The 14634-nt window shown below is 35.1% G+C and overlaps 1 protein-coding gene across 1 annotated transcript in view; it reads right to left on the bottom strand.

Annotated features, from left to right (window-relative positions):
- Positions 1-14634, bottom strand: part of AKAP9 (A-kinase anchoring protein 9) — a 118242-nt gene that overhangs the window by 78610 nt on the left and 24998 nt on the right. The window contains 2 exon segments of the mRNA XM_074900258.1: positions 5392-5436; positions 12913-13167. Of these exon segments, the coding sequence (XP_074756359.1) occupies positions 5392-5436; positions 12913-13167 (300 nt within the window).

Below are 14634 nucleotides of genomic sequence, written 5' to 3'. Positions count from 1 at the left end.
TCTACAAAAGACCTTTTACTTATAAAAGGGATTTTGCTATACGCATTCAAAACAACTGTCAGGAACTGGGGAAATCCCGCCTCATTTCACAGGAGCCTAGCTCTTAGACATCACAGAAGTGAATCACAACAACACAGCAGTCCATGCTGTTTCTCATCTCATACCTTCTCCTTTCAAATACCTTATGCCTTCTGGTAAAATGCAAGTTGAAACATGACAAGACAACAAATGGCACTGTAATCCATGCCAAGCTCCCAGAGCACGGGAGCAGGGTGCTGTGCTGAGGCTGGGAGTCTCGTGACCAGCCTGGCAACTTCCGGCATGACAGAAATTCTGCTGTTTCGGAGCAGACAGACAGTGGGGCTGAGTTATTAGCTTCAAAATATCTTAATTTAAAATTAATTTTTCACTGGTCTGCAATATGTGAATACTGTAGTCTAGATTACAACTTCAGTGTTAACAGATGTCTACACAAGCCCTATTGGACTTCTGCATTTTGTCTGACGGCCCCAGCACTTTACTTGTGTAAGATCTTCTGCAAACCCATAGATACTATTGATGTAGATTCTTACAATTTCTTCTTTTAAAGCTTTGCAGTTCACCTTTAACGCTGAAATGTGCTTATGCCTCAATGCCTTATGATGTGCTTAGTTACACACACCAGCAAACAATTACACATTTAAAGTAACATTAGAATCACATAGCATATTAAGATAATGGAAGCAAGGAGTAACAAAAGCTCTGGATGCAACTGCATAAACAAATAACCATAAATTAAGAAAAAAAAAAAATTTTACAACATATGAGCTACCCAGGAGCAACTGTTTTGGTGAACAAAAGACATGAAACAAATGAAGCTTATGGAAGTCCCTCAAAGGACATTCTGTCTGATTTTTCTTCCTTGCTTCTATTTTTAAAATAATTCACAGAAATAGTACTTACTAATATAAAGTAAAATATAATATTCTACTGACTAAAAGTAAAGGTATTATTTACATTGCATCAGTAAATACATATGCTTAAGAGAAATGAAAGGAATCTTCCAGAGAAACAAAGAAAATCAACTCGCACCACTGAATTAAGGCAGCAATTCATGACAATTGCCACTAGAGGTCAGGTTTAAATTTATGAAATCACTGTACCCCCTCTAATGTTCCTTAGACCTTCGAAGACCTGAAATTGTACCTCAGAATAGCAATAATACATAATGAGAAACTACTTAAAACATTACTGCCAGTACTACAGAGATTTCCCTTTATAAACAGAAAATTCATGCTCAGCATAAATCAACACATACTGTTCAATCACTGAAAAATGTAGAAAATACCTTAATACGTGAAAATAATATAAGCTATTACAGACTGACAAGAAGACTTCCGATTTTAAAAGTGCTTTGATTTGGTAGTAGAAACATACAGAAGTATCTGGAATGGATTAACAATTTTAGCACATGTTTCCATATTTTCCCCCTTTTCTTTTACATTTTGGACATCTGATTCCTTCACAAAAATTAATACTTAGACCTCCAACACTGCATGTCAATTTTCGTAGCCTCTGCACGATTAGTTATGTCACAACTGAGTATATGAAACTTAGCTAAAGTTGGCAATCTGGGCAACTTTGGAAAATTAATTTCAGTTGGGGTTCTTTTTACATTCCATAAACAAAAATTATTTTCAGTTTATGATTAAAATAATTAAAATCATATAACTAAGGTTAATAAGTTCTGAAGGATAAAAATTGATGCTTTTTTCAAAATCCCATGGCTTAATATATTTTTTATATATATATAGCATGCAACAGAAGATTTCTTTACATAGTGGTTAAGGTTGAGGCATAGAATTTTCATTAACACTTCCAAAAAACCCACCAACTTTGTAGACTTTATATTAACCATCTTTGTAGAGGTACGTTTTGCAAACTGGGAACAGAATCAATAAGAGAAAAAAAACCCATAAGGTAGAACAATCTTTCAACTACAGTGTAAAATTGAGGCATATGGAAAATATATGGGGGCAACTTTACCTTGCATAGTTATAAAAAAATTTTAAATTCTAACAGTTGGAAAAAGACTAACTTCCCTTAGTTCTGAGTTTAGACGATAACCTTAAATAGCTGATCACCATTATAAACTAATTTAAGACTACGCATGTAGGTCTCATTCTTGCTCAAACTGACTAATTTTTTACAAAAGGCAAGTTGGTCATATGAAGGATTTATCAGTCTTCAGTTTGGCTTCTACCTTTGATACTGTAGGTATTTAGAGGTATCAGAACAAAACTGAACAAGAGAATGTATTTACAGTAAAACTCCTTCAAGACAAGAATTCTTATATAAACATTCACTGGTTCCTTCAACTTTGCTTAGACGACTGTATTAGCTTATAACTGTGTGTCTGATAAGTTTCCTAAAGAGGGAAATACTTATCACTGAATTTTATTCAATTACTGAAGAGAAGGGGCTGAAGAATTAAAACACCTGAATATTTTACCAACTACAACAAAACAGATTATTTATGAACTATTTCCCTTTGAAGCATGACAGCCTTGTTTTCAACATAATTTCTGACAAAAAACACTAAAAAAGAATACAGATGTTCTAAATAATGAGGGAAAAGACGGATCAACAGGCCTATGTTTCTACAAATGTGTGGTTTCTTAGCATTCCGAAAAGGAGGTCATGTATCTGAAAAAAAGGTAAGCTCAAAGTTTCATACAAATTCATAATTATGCTGTTTCAGACAAAATTTAATATACTTTCATCTTCAACTGAAAAGGCTCCAGATCACTTTATTTACAAGGTGGCCATAAATGTAAATAGAGCTTTTAATAATAAAAGAAACATGACAGCTGACATGAAACACATTGAAAATGCAGTTCCTAAGATATATGCATATCCTAAACATGTTGTTTCCTCATTCCAGATACCAACCAATTGTAATGAACTGGAACTAAAAAGAGCTTATTAAAATCACAACTCTCATCACTTGAGTTTGTTCTTCACCAGATCCAGTATTATGTTACTATTCACAAGTTTTGCATTGCCTACTTATGTCTTAGAAAATAACTTTCAGGGAGGTAAAAAGTCTTTTTGCAGTAATGAGAATAAGAAGTGCCTAGAAATGCATCTGTCATTGCATTTTTGAGGATATCTGCCATTTTTTAAAAGGCACATCCAGAAGGCAGTCTGGCTGTAATTTCTATAGTCTTTAGTATTGGAAAAATTGCTCCCTAATATACTCCGTAGGCACCTACAGAAATTTTTCAAGAATAAAGCAGGGTAAAATTAAGTGTTTAGATGTGAAAATACATTTTAAAATGAGAGCTTTGAATTCAGCTGATGCTAACAGCAAAGCACTAAAAATCAGAACATATCCATAGCTATCATGAGGCATTGTGCCAGATCTTTTCTGTATTGTCTTCTTGTGCAAAGACATGTTTTCTTAAGCTTTTGCAATCAGTCTCCAACACTGCTTTCTACAACCTCAGAAGTGATCAAAATTTCTTAGTCCTACATATTTAATACCTGTCACTTGTAAAAATACCTGACCATCAATGCCATTGTCAACTGTTTTCAAGGGTTCATTCTTCACATACTGCATATTCCATTTAATAGTAATCACATACCATGGTGATGCATGTTCTATAAAGGTGCAATAAGGTCATAACAGTTGTTCAAAAGTGTTTTACTACACTCTCAATGGCAAACTGTGTGCACATACTGCCCTATCATCTTACCATACATAAAGCAAACTCAAATTCTTTTTGTTCTTTGCTACTTCAGTTCCTTGGACAAAATAAACCACATTTTATCTATGAGAAGTACTAAATCTTTAAACAGAATCTTTTTCCCAGGTAGAGTTTGCTTCAATCTCTTACACCTATCCTCCCACAAAAATATTTTTTCTTTCTTCCATTTACAGCACTCCTCAGCAGCTGGACTGGGATCTTTGATTCCAAAAGTGATAGTCCCACATATCTTTTTTTAAATTTGCATCACAAAAAGCATGCCATAAGAACGATTACAATTGTCCAGACTAAGGATCCTTATGGTTCAGTATCTTGTATTTGAAAGTCGACAATAATGAATATTGAGGGAAGGCATTCCCAAGTGCCTTCTCCCAACACACCAGAAGAAAATGAGGGTGCTTATAAACAAGAACAAGGAGGAAGTGGAAGAGAAAGGGTCAAACTGGGGAAGAGAGGGACAGGAAAATAATTCAACTAAAAAGGCTGAGACCAAATCTATGGAGGAAACTATAACTGGGATTTGATGAGACAGGTTGGAAAGAAAAAACTACTGCTCTCATCTAGGACAAGTTGAGCTGAGCATTAGAAGGACCCCAACATAACAAGGACTAAAGGAGAAGAGGTTTCCAAGGGAGAGGGAGAAAAAAATATTGAAAGAAAAAAGAAGGAAAAACAATGTTTGGATGAAGTTAGAAAGGCAGCGAAAAAAAATGGCTTTGGAATGACTGGAAAAGGAAGAATAGAAACAGGCTGAAAAGCCAATAAGGCTGAGCTAAGAAACCAAGCAATGGGAAAAAGGTGATGGGCAAGGGAAGGTGAAAAGATTGACAGGAGTTACTACAGAGAAGGGAAGAATTTACAAAAAACTGAGGGACAGAAAACAGACACAGAGTTAGTCAAGAGAACAGGCTGAGAGAAGGAAGAATTGAAGACAGAGCATTTAAGTTGGGAAAGAAGTTCTTCCAGTTTTCAGGGCACATCTAGACGGTCTGCTGCAGTAATTACTTTTGCACCATGTGGTGTGACAGGTCAGGGACACATTGTCTGGTATGTATATTCCCTTAGGCGTCACAGCAGCTATAATACTAGTATGGAACAAATAGTTACTCTAAGGTGTAGTCACGGATGCCAATGTGTGGTGGGTTGACTCTGTCCAGTAGCTAAGCCCCCCCATCAGAGAGGGAGAGGGAGACCCCCAAACAACAAGTGATGCAAAGGCAATCACTCACCACCTCCCACCAGCAGACTGATGCCTAGCCAGTCGCTGAGGAACGGCTGCTTTGGAACTCATTAAAACATAATCAACTTGTTAAATAGTTTCCCACAGAAAATTAGTAGAAATTATGTACAGCCACAACTCCAAAGCCAACCTGAACCATTAATACAACCATAATGCTGAGACTGTTACAACAGTTCACATATCTACTGCATTACTGATTATAGTAGCCATCCCATTATGTAGTTGACAATGCTTGCTTTAATGATACATTAATCATACCAGTAATGACAGCAGCTTTGTCTATAATATCACATCTGCTCTTTCTTTCCTTCTCTTTTTGAAAAACAATGCACAGCCATTGCAGTAAACATGTAAAAGAAAAAGTTAAAAGAAAAGTTAGGAAAAGCGTTACTTCAGTCTTACCTCAGAACTGTAATCTTCTACAGTGGTAGAAATTTCACTTTCTGGCTAAAATAAAATATTAAAATATTTACAATGATGGCACTCAAAATATTAAACAGTACATTTTCCATCTGTTTCTGAGAATGCAGACAGTATTAAAAAATATTAAGGTATCTATTAATTTGAATAGAATATATATAGTGAAGGCCCCCTGCAGTTCCTTGAAATCCCAGCTTTAAAAAGAAGTTACTTTGCTGTTCAGCTGTGATTATGGGAAAATTTGTAATTTCATTACAAAGTCTTCTAATGAAAAGAAAACCTACAGGTACAAAATAGTATTATTTTGGAAAAGTAACATAAAAAAAAAAAACCAAACACCAAAAAATTAAGAAATAAGGGGTACCAAGGAAAGGGGTTTTTTTCTTTGATAGATCAATTTTACCTAATTAGGATCTTTGCTGGCTTAAGAACATAGTCATATATAGAATGTCATTTTCATACATGCAAGACTTCTGATGTTGACTAGAATTTTAAAACAAACACTCTTATTCTCCTTCTGCTTCCATGGAAACCAAGGAAAGGTAAAAGTGATGAGGAAGAACAAGAACAAAGACTTATGATCTAATGAATTAGAGCAATTAAAGGAACAAAGCCTTAACAAACTGAGCATAAATATGCCATGGAAAATGCTTGAATTAAACAGAGTATCTTGATGAACTACATACAATATATCAGGTTTGAGAATCAAAATGTTAGTAGAAAAATATGCAAAATGTTCAAATTTATATAAAAGGTGAGCTATTGAGAGAATAAGTAAGTACCCTTTTGAACTTGAAAAGTGTAATTTTGAGTTAAAAGTACTTTAGCAAAAATGAAGTGTACATAATAGGCTTTTTCAAAATTCATTTAACTTGTTAGCCAGCCTCCATTAAATACGTTAAATCAGTCTCCATTTTACACTGAATTCTGTTAGGCTTATTTCAAAGGAACACAGTTTTGTATCAGATGTAATTAAAATTTGGAACCGTCAACTGTGTTTTGTTTTGTATTTATTTTAAAAGAAATCTGCCACTCAGACCTAGTGGAGCTCTGCAGTTCTTACAATCCCATCATCGATTCTATAAATTTTGAATTCAGTATGTAACTCCACAATGCAGTTAACCTAAATAAGAGTATTATTTTTTGTACAGGGTACACAAAACTAACTTAAAATATGAATGTAAAAGCTAAAATTCATACAGTACATATGATCCTCAAAATTTAAAAAGTCTACCTTAAAAGTAAGCACAAACTGAAGCAGAAATCAAAATTATGTTTGAAAGCTGTCGGGTATTAAAATGTTTCTGCTGTGGAATACATAATTAGTACTTAATAATATATGATTTTAATATAAATATACTTTTAAAATTCATATTATACTTATATGCATATTTGGATACATATGCATATACACACACAAATTTTACATATTGTTTGTATTCTATGTCCTTGGTCTAGACAAAGTCCTCTGGAAGGAATAAAAGCAGGGGAAAACACATTATTATTTATTTTCACAATACAGATAACATATATGGCCATACTATCCTACAATTTTTCATGGTTTGTTCAAATTCAGAAGACTTCACAGAGATTAGAAGTATTCCAAGTCCAGAAATATTCCAAAAATGTACATATTTACTTAGATCTAAACAACTCTCGAAGTTCTTTACATAGTGCATGAAATACAGGCACTTCTCCAACATGCAAAAGACAAGGACAAGTAGTCTGACTTCTTATATAGTTTTTCCTTGTAATGCTTTTGAATTATATAAACAACCCCTTGTTTATAAAAAGGTGATAAATGAATGTTTAAATCCTGGGATATGCTCAAACCCAGTAGACAGTCATAGTAAAAGTTAAAGAACTTGTAGACTGAAGCTTAGGCTAGAGTGAGAAAATATGAATTCACAAAGGAAGGCGATTACTGAAAAAAAAAAATCTTAAATTTTTTAATGGTAATTCAGCCAGATACGAGATTTTTTAAAATTGCTCATCCTTTCTGAATACCAATCTAAAATTAAAAAACTGAAATAGTTCTTAAAAAATTATCAAAAACTATATAGCGCTCCATCAGTTTAGGTGTGCAATATCTGTTAGCACCATAAATAATCTTTCTAAAACATCTCATTCAATCCTGCGTCTGGATAGTTTTTTTGGCTGTTAAGACTAAGTATTTTTACCACGGGATTTATTTAAGATAAATACAGAGAGATGGCCGTATGAAAAGTTAAATGGATCTGTCTTCCGTGCTAAGGGGTTCATCCAAACCCTGCTAAAAATCAGTCAAAGAGACTTAAATCCTATGAGCTCACACATTAGACTCCAACACTGTAAGACTTAGTGCTATTCTTTTGCTGTCAGAATCAATAACATTACAAGTAGTCAACATTTTATGGGCACTCATCTTGCCCTCCAAGCAGCTATGTTCTGTTTCTGAGACCTAATCAACCTTGTTTCAGAATGCGGTTCCTTCCATTATTAAGTTGTCCATTCTGTAAGCTTAATTCTTCTTTGGCCAACAGAAGTAATTAGGTTTTATACAGCTCATCTGTCTGAACCACAGGGGTTCAGTTTAAAAGGAAATACTTAAAAAAAATAATCTATACACACACTGTTAGCAACAACACATGACAGGATAATGCCAACAAAGCTATTCATCAGTTCTCTCAATACTTTATGGAAATAGGTTTCTGTTACACTCTGACTTTAGGTTAGTTTGCATGTATCCTACCACCTATGCCCCACAGCATTTTCTTGCTACAAACAGCTATTCTCTTCTGGCAAGATGTTTCAATTCTTTATTTAGTATTTGCTTCACTGACAATGTGATTGATAGTTAAAATATACTGAAAAGACATCTCAAAGACGCTTTACAGGTAACTCAATGAACTCTGCAGGAAGTACCTTTAATTATAACACTTAAGTATTCAGAAAATTAAACCCACTTTCACCTGTACACATTCTTCAGAGGAAATACTACAAAGACGATACAAAAAAGGGAGTAATCAGTCTGTGGAACACAGGAGGTCCATTTCAGAGTAACTTGTTTTTGTATGCAGTTAAGCATTGTTTAGAAATCATATACTTTGCCACTGGATGTCCAACATTATCACAGGATTCACAAAAGAACTCATATATGAAAGCAGTGAAAAGTGATTTTTACGTGTCCTGGTTTTGGCTGGGATAGAGCTAATTTTTTCTTCTTGGTATCTAGAAAAGTGCTGTGTTTGGGATTCAGTATGGGATCTGGTATGAGAAGAACAGTGATAATGCACTGATGTTTTTAGCTGTTGCTTAAGAAATCAAGGACTTTTCAACTTCCCATGTCCTGCTAGTGTGCAGGTACCCAAGAAGCTGGGAGGAAGCACAGCCTGAGCAACAAACCCAAACTAGCCAATGGAATATTCCATATCATGCTCAGTATATAGATGAGGGTTGATTGGGAAGCTCTCATTTGTTTCCAGGATTGTGGTTTCAGGATTCTTGCTTCTCTGGGATTGCTAGCCAGGCATAGGCCGGGCACTGGTCAGCAGGTGGTGAGCTATCACATTGTGCATTACTCATCTGTATTTTCTATTATTACTATTATTATTATTATTATAATTTCCATTTTATTTTATTTCAATTATTAAATAGCCTTTATCTCAACCTATGAGACTACTTACCTCTACCACTCCAATTCTATCCCCCATTCCCCAGGGTGGGCAAGGGTGAGCAAGCAGCTGAGTGGTGTTTGGCTGCTGGTCAGGTTTAAACCAGGACACTGTGTTTCTTTAGAAAACTTTCCTAGGTAACAATAAAACATTTTACAAGAACAGACATCCAGTACGAAACTACTCCAGTTGCAATGGAGAATATTAAAGGGCGAGACCCAAGACTGAGCAATTACAGAACAGAATTCTCACTGAAGTAAATTATTGACTTTTTTAAGATCTCAGTGTAAACTACTACAAAAATGTAACTACAAAATTCTGGATACATTCTTGAAGGTGTATTAGCCAGTTTCATGTAGGTCACTATTGACCCACAGATGATCACAACCTGAGCAGGACTAATTAAGAGGACTGACTAGGAAGGGATGAAAAGAGAATGTAAACTGAAAATCCCTCTCTTTAGATGATCCTGAACTTTATAGGTCTCGAATATTTCTAGAACATTCTGAATATGAAATGCTACTCATATATTGCCTCATCATGCCTTTTTAGTTCCTATTCTGAAAACTATTCCCTTTGTTCCTATTCTGAAAACTATTTCATTCAAAGGAATGTAATCCCTGGTAACTTATGACCCAAAACAACTGACTACAAACAGATTTAAACAGAGTACATTTTAGTGAAGATAAAGTGGAGATTTATCCTATGAAAAACAAAAGACAAGTTACTAATCCAACCTTAGCCAATTAGCAGGTATTCTTCATCACAGAACTTTGAACTTTTCTTTTCTAAGCAGCTTTGTATAATAGCTTTTACTACCCAGGTGACCCAAGGACAATTCTACTGTGCGACGGGTCAATTTCTTTTGCTTTCCTGGCATTAGTACATTCTTGCAAAGCAGTCTGCTCCAATGCATTGTTTCAAGACTTTTCACAGAAGGTAATCTCAGCCATTATTTACCCTGGAAGTGGCTTTTGCTTTCTTCCATTTTTAATTGCAGGAAGTCACAAAAAGAAGCAATCCTAAACCCAAGAGTTTCATTGATCCAATTTCTTTCCTGGGCTATGTCTTCTAGATTATTTTTACTTCTATGGAAAAGGACATTATGGATGTCAAGACCAAAAGATACCAGGGTGCAACTGAATAAAGACAAAAAACAAAGGCAACTAGAAACTCAACATATTATTCTCTTTGTGAGACCAAAACAAAATGCATTTAACATGAAACAAATTAAAACCAGGGACTTTAACCAAGAAATACCAACTGGCATTTCTCTAATAAATATTGTAAATAATTTGTTTCTCTGACAGAGGATGGAAGACCTAGAAATTACAAACAAATTCAGACAGAAGGTAAAATAGATAAGGATAGTACAAAACAATGATACTTCTTCTAGAGTTATTCCAATTAGTTTCTGTAACCTGAGGGGATTAGAGGGGGGTGGAGGAACCCACACTTAGGAAGACAGGGGAAAAAAGTTAAAGGGATGACTGCAAAAAATAACTCCGAATTCTCTAAACAGACTTTTGCCCTCTCTGAAAAGGAACTCCTCTAACTTCTATTATTCATATTGAGTAAGAGAACTCTTTGCTATTTGTATTTGGACATGCTAATTCCACTGTGGACTAAAAAAATCATTCTAGGAAAACTGCACAGAGATAAACTTCTAGCCACAAAACTACCACAAAATAGCCCAGTAGGGATTTTAAGACAGATAGGCAGTACAGTCAGATGTTTTGAGTCTATTTTGTGGTAGAGAATGAACAATTCTAAATATGAATTCCAGTAAAAGATGAAATAAGTGGAATCAAAATTTAGCTAGAAAATAATCCTGCATAATGCCTCCAGTAATCATCCTTTACTGTCCTGACACAGCAGCCTATAAAGATTTAATGTTGAGTGAAAAAAAAAAAAAAAGCTCAAAGAAACTGTCTGCAATTCTTCATTGCTGAGATTAGCCTGAAACTGCCTATTACAATGGCTGCCATTTCAACTAAGCAAACTCTAATCCAATTACTGTAATACAGGCTCTCTGTCCAAATCACCACACTTACAAGACTAAAAACAGTAAGTTATGACATTCATTGAAACTATTTCAGAATTTTTTCCTCTCCTATTAATACCGCACAGAAAAAGTCTTCAGCGCTCACCTTACAGCTGCAAAATACCAATTAATTGTTTAACATGAATAAGCAGGACATAGACAATGTTTAACAAAGAAAAGTGCTCTCCCAATTAGGAGCAGCTTTTTTTTTTGGTGGAAGTGAACACTGTCACTAAGACATGAGTAATTCAGGAGAATCAAACTACAAATAATCACTAATCACCAGACTTCTTTTAAGGCTACATTTGAAAAAACAAAAAACCCCCCCCAAAACCCCCAAAACCACCCCAACAAACACCCCCTATGCATCTCTGTATTTATTTATTTAAATATATATTGCTTTGGGAATAAGACAGACCTTAGAAAAATCATACCAAATACTAAGAATACATCTATATGTGCAATCTTTAGCAACTGCAGTGTAGATATTTTTCCATTTTTAAAATCATCTATGTCTTGTACTGTCAGCATTCAGAGACCAATGCAGGCTACTAGGGCCAACCTGATCTAATTAGACATGCTTTGAGCACAGGATGATACTAGATGACTTCAGAGGTCCCTTCCAACCTAAGTTATTCTATGGTTCTGTACTTTACCCTGTTTCTCTAATTGTAGTAGAGATACTTATCTTGACTAAGAGCAAGAACACCAGCAGAGTTCATCTGTAACATGCAGTCATGACGTACTTCAAAACATATTTGGTTAAGCAAGTTTCTTCATACAGTTATCTTCTTTATGTAGACTATAATAGCGTTAAAACAACAGTTGAAGCACTTCCCTCTAAACAGCTATCTGTCCTAGCAGTCCTCCCTCCTTAGCTGTAGATAAGGTGCTGAATTTTTACAGAAATACGTTTTGAAAAGTGTCATTTCTCTATTACTTCTCAGCTGCTGGAGATGAGATAATAGAGCCAAAATAGTTACAAATGGTCTATCCTAGGACACGACTGACAAGTCAAAATGCAGAGCACTCATCTGTACTACATCTCTCAGACAAGACTGCATTCACGTGCACAGAGCTGGGAATCTGCACTGAGCTGGTTGTTCTGAATGCCACTCATAGAGGCACTGCTTTCACAAATGGAAAAAGCTATTTTCTAAATAACATTAGCATCTCATATCTGAAACAACGTATTACGTTACATGAATTAATGTCTACGCAGAACTGAACTGGACTGCCATTGTATATCACGTGGGGCATCTTACAACCTTCCCAGAGCAAGTACTTTCAGCGACTAGCAATTAGGATTATATTTCATTAAGTAGTAAAAGTAGAGTATCTGTTTATCAGTCTCTTAAGTCATCCAGTTCTAAGTAGTGTTTTCTAAATTCATTCCTCCTCCTCATTAACCAGAAAGACTCAAATTACATTATCGCTAAAAGAGGTTTAGTTTTGCATTTTGCTGTAGCCATAGTGGCAGTGATCAAAAATCCACTGCAATTTGTTAATATTTATTAAAAACAATGTGCATAAAATGACGCAATAAAACAAAACCAGGTTTTGCCCATTTAGAGAGTACAGGAGTACCAACAAACTTTCCATAATCTACAGTATACTGACTACAACAGAAAACATAATGCCAGCAGGCAGGTAGAAAGCATCTTCTCTGGACATACTAAGGACAGACAGAAGACACAAGAAAATAATATCCAAAATCTCATATAATTCCTTTATTCTCCTCCCAAAATTAATGGACTACTTTGCCTCCCCACCAAAGTAACTGATTACAGCCTGAGACAAACTTACCTCAAGGGTGTAAGTCTGGTTGTGTTTGATAATTTCTCCACTGTGCAAAGTCCTGATAATAGCAAAGTCAGCAGTAGCAGCTGCTCCCCTTCGGCTGCTGCACGTGGATATTTCATCACTTCGAGATCGATCAGTATCAATCCCATCTTGTACTGACTCTTCATCTTTGATGTCTGCCGTTTTCTTCTTCTTTTTCTGCTTCTTTGATCCATTCTGACCATCAGTTTGCGCCTTCCGCTGCCTAAATTGGGCAAGCTGTAAGAAGACAAAATCTTGTTAAAGATTAAAGTTTTCCTCTTTATTATTAATGACATGCTCTATAAAGGCTTACCAGCTGTTCTACATAAAGCTTCAAACTAATCACTACTGAAAACAAGTTGGAAATCAATGCTGCATATCTGAGACACATTTAGATTATTTTCCAGTTACATAGTTTGCTTTAAAAAAATTCTTAAACACAAACCAACAATCTATTAATGAATTCCTTTTCGGCTTCCTACCAGCAAGTTACTGTTCCACAGATTGATACCTTGAAGTCAAGAAATTCAAAAGTAAAGGTACAAATAAAGGACAAATGCATTGAGATAACCTCTGGTCTCATTTTTCAATTTTATAGTAATAAAATACCTCAAAATTAATTTACAGGAATTACATTTAATTTTTATACCAGAAACAGATAAAAGCAAACCATTCTTCCACCAAGTATCATATAAAGTTTTATAAAAAGTTTGTTAGAACTCAAAAGCAGATCAAGTTATTGAAAACATAATAAAGAGCAAAGCACATAATGAGGGAATAGTCTAAAAACAGTGAGCAAATTACAAGATACACTACCTTGTAGCAAAACATTCTGATGAAAAGTCACAGGTGAGCCAGGCACACAGATGAAAAACCAATTAGTATGTAAGCTATTCAAATGCTGTAAAGACACTGCCTTTTGAAGAGCTTATCACTTTTAATCACTTCATAGTGGTTTACACAAGAAAATCCATTTAAAATATTTTTTTCTTAACAAAACCAGAATTTCTGTTTAAATAAGAAAAATAAGCATGGCAGGTTTTTCCAGTTAAAATTCAAAATTAAACAGAACCTACCAATAAAATCAGGAAACAAAACCCAGTATTTTCCAATTGAAGAGTCCAATATTAATTAAGTGCTACAATATGTTTTATAAATGTAGCTCCAATGTAAATACGAAGCATGCAAATAAAAAGCTTTAAATACTTTTACATCAACTAATAAATATCATGTACTCTTTATAAATCTGCTGCAATTTTAAGAAAAAAGCTATAGAAAAGATAGCATGCTTGCTCATGAAATTCACCAATCCAGAAAGCCAGTCTTCCATATGACCTCTTCAGTAACACCCCGATCAAGCAGGACGCACAGATCCCCTTTCCCAGTAACTGTCCAGTTACAGTGCAAGCTGTCATTTGAAGTGCTCTCTAGTTCTCATCTGGCCCCAGGATATCTGAGAAGCCCCAGTCTAAATAAATGCATCACTGACAGATCAGTTCTGACGTCTGGCTAGTTTATGCTTATGTCCCTTTATTTGTATTTCTTTGTGGGTTTTGTCAGCTTCCTCCATCCTTAGGTCAACTGACAGCTTGGCATATGGCTCTTGCTCTGTTTACAGGAGAAGAACCTGAAGATTTGCGGAGCCAAATATGCTCACCTACGTATTTAATACTTACTTCCTCCCTACTATATCCCTAGTTAGTT

Source organism: Athene noctua, chromosome 2 (genome assembly GCF_965140245.1).
Source record: "Athene noctua chromosome 2, bAthNoc1.hap1.1, whole genome shotgun sequence".
Classification (NCBI taxonomy): domain Eukaryota; kingdom Metazoa; phylum Chordata; class Aves; order Strigiformes; family Strigidae; genus Athene; species Athene noctua.
The sequence above is the reverse complement of the archived record's forward strand: the minus strand, read 5'-3'. Positions and strand labels throughout refer to the sequence as shown.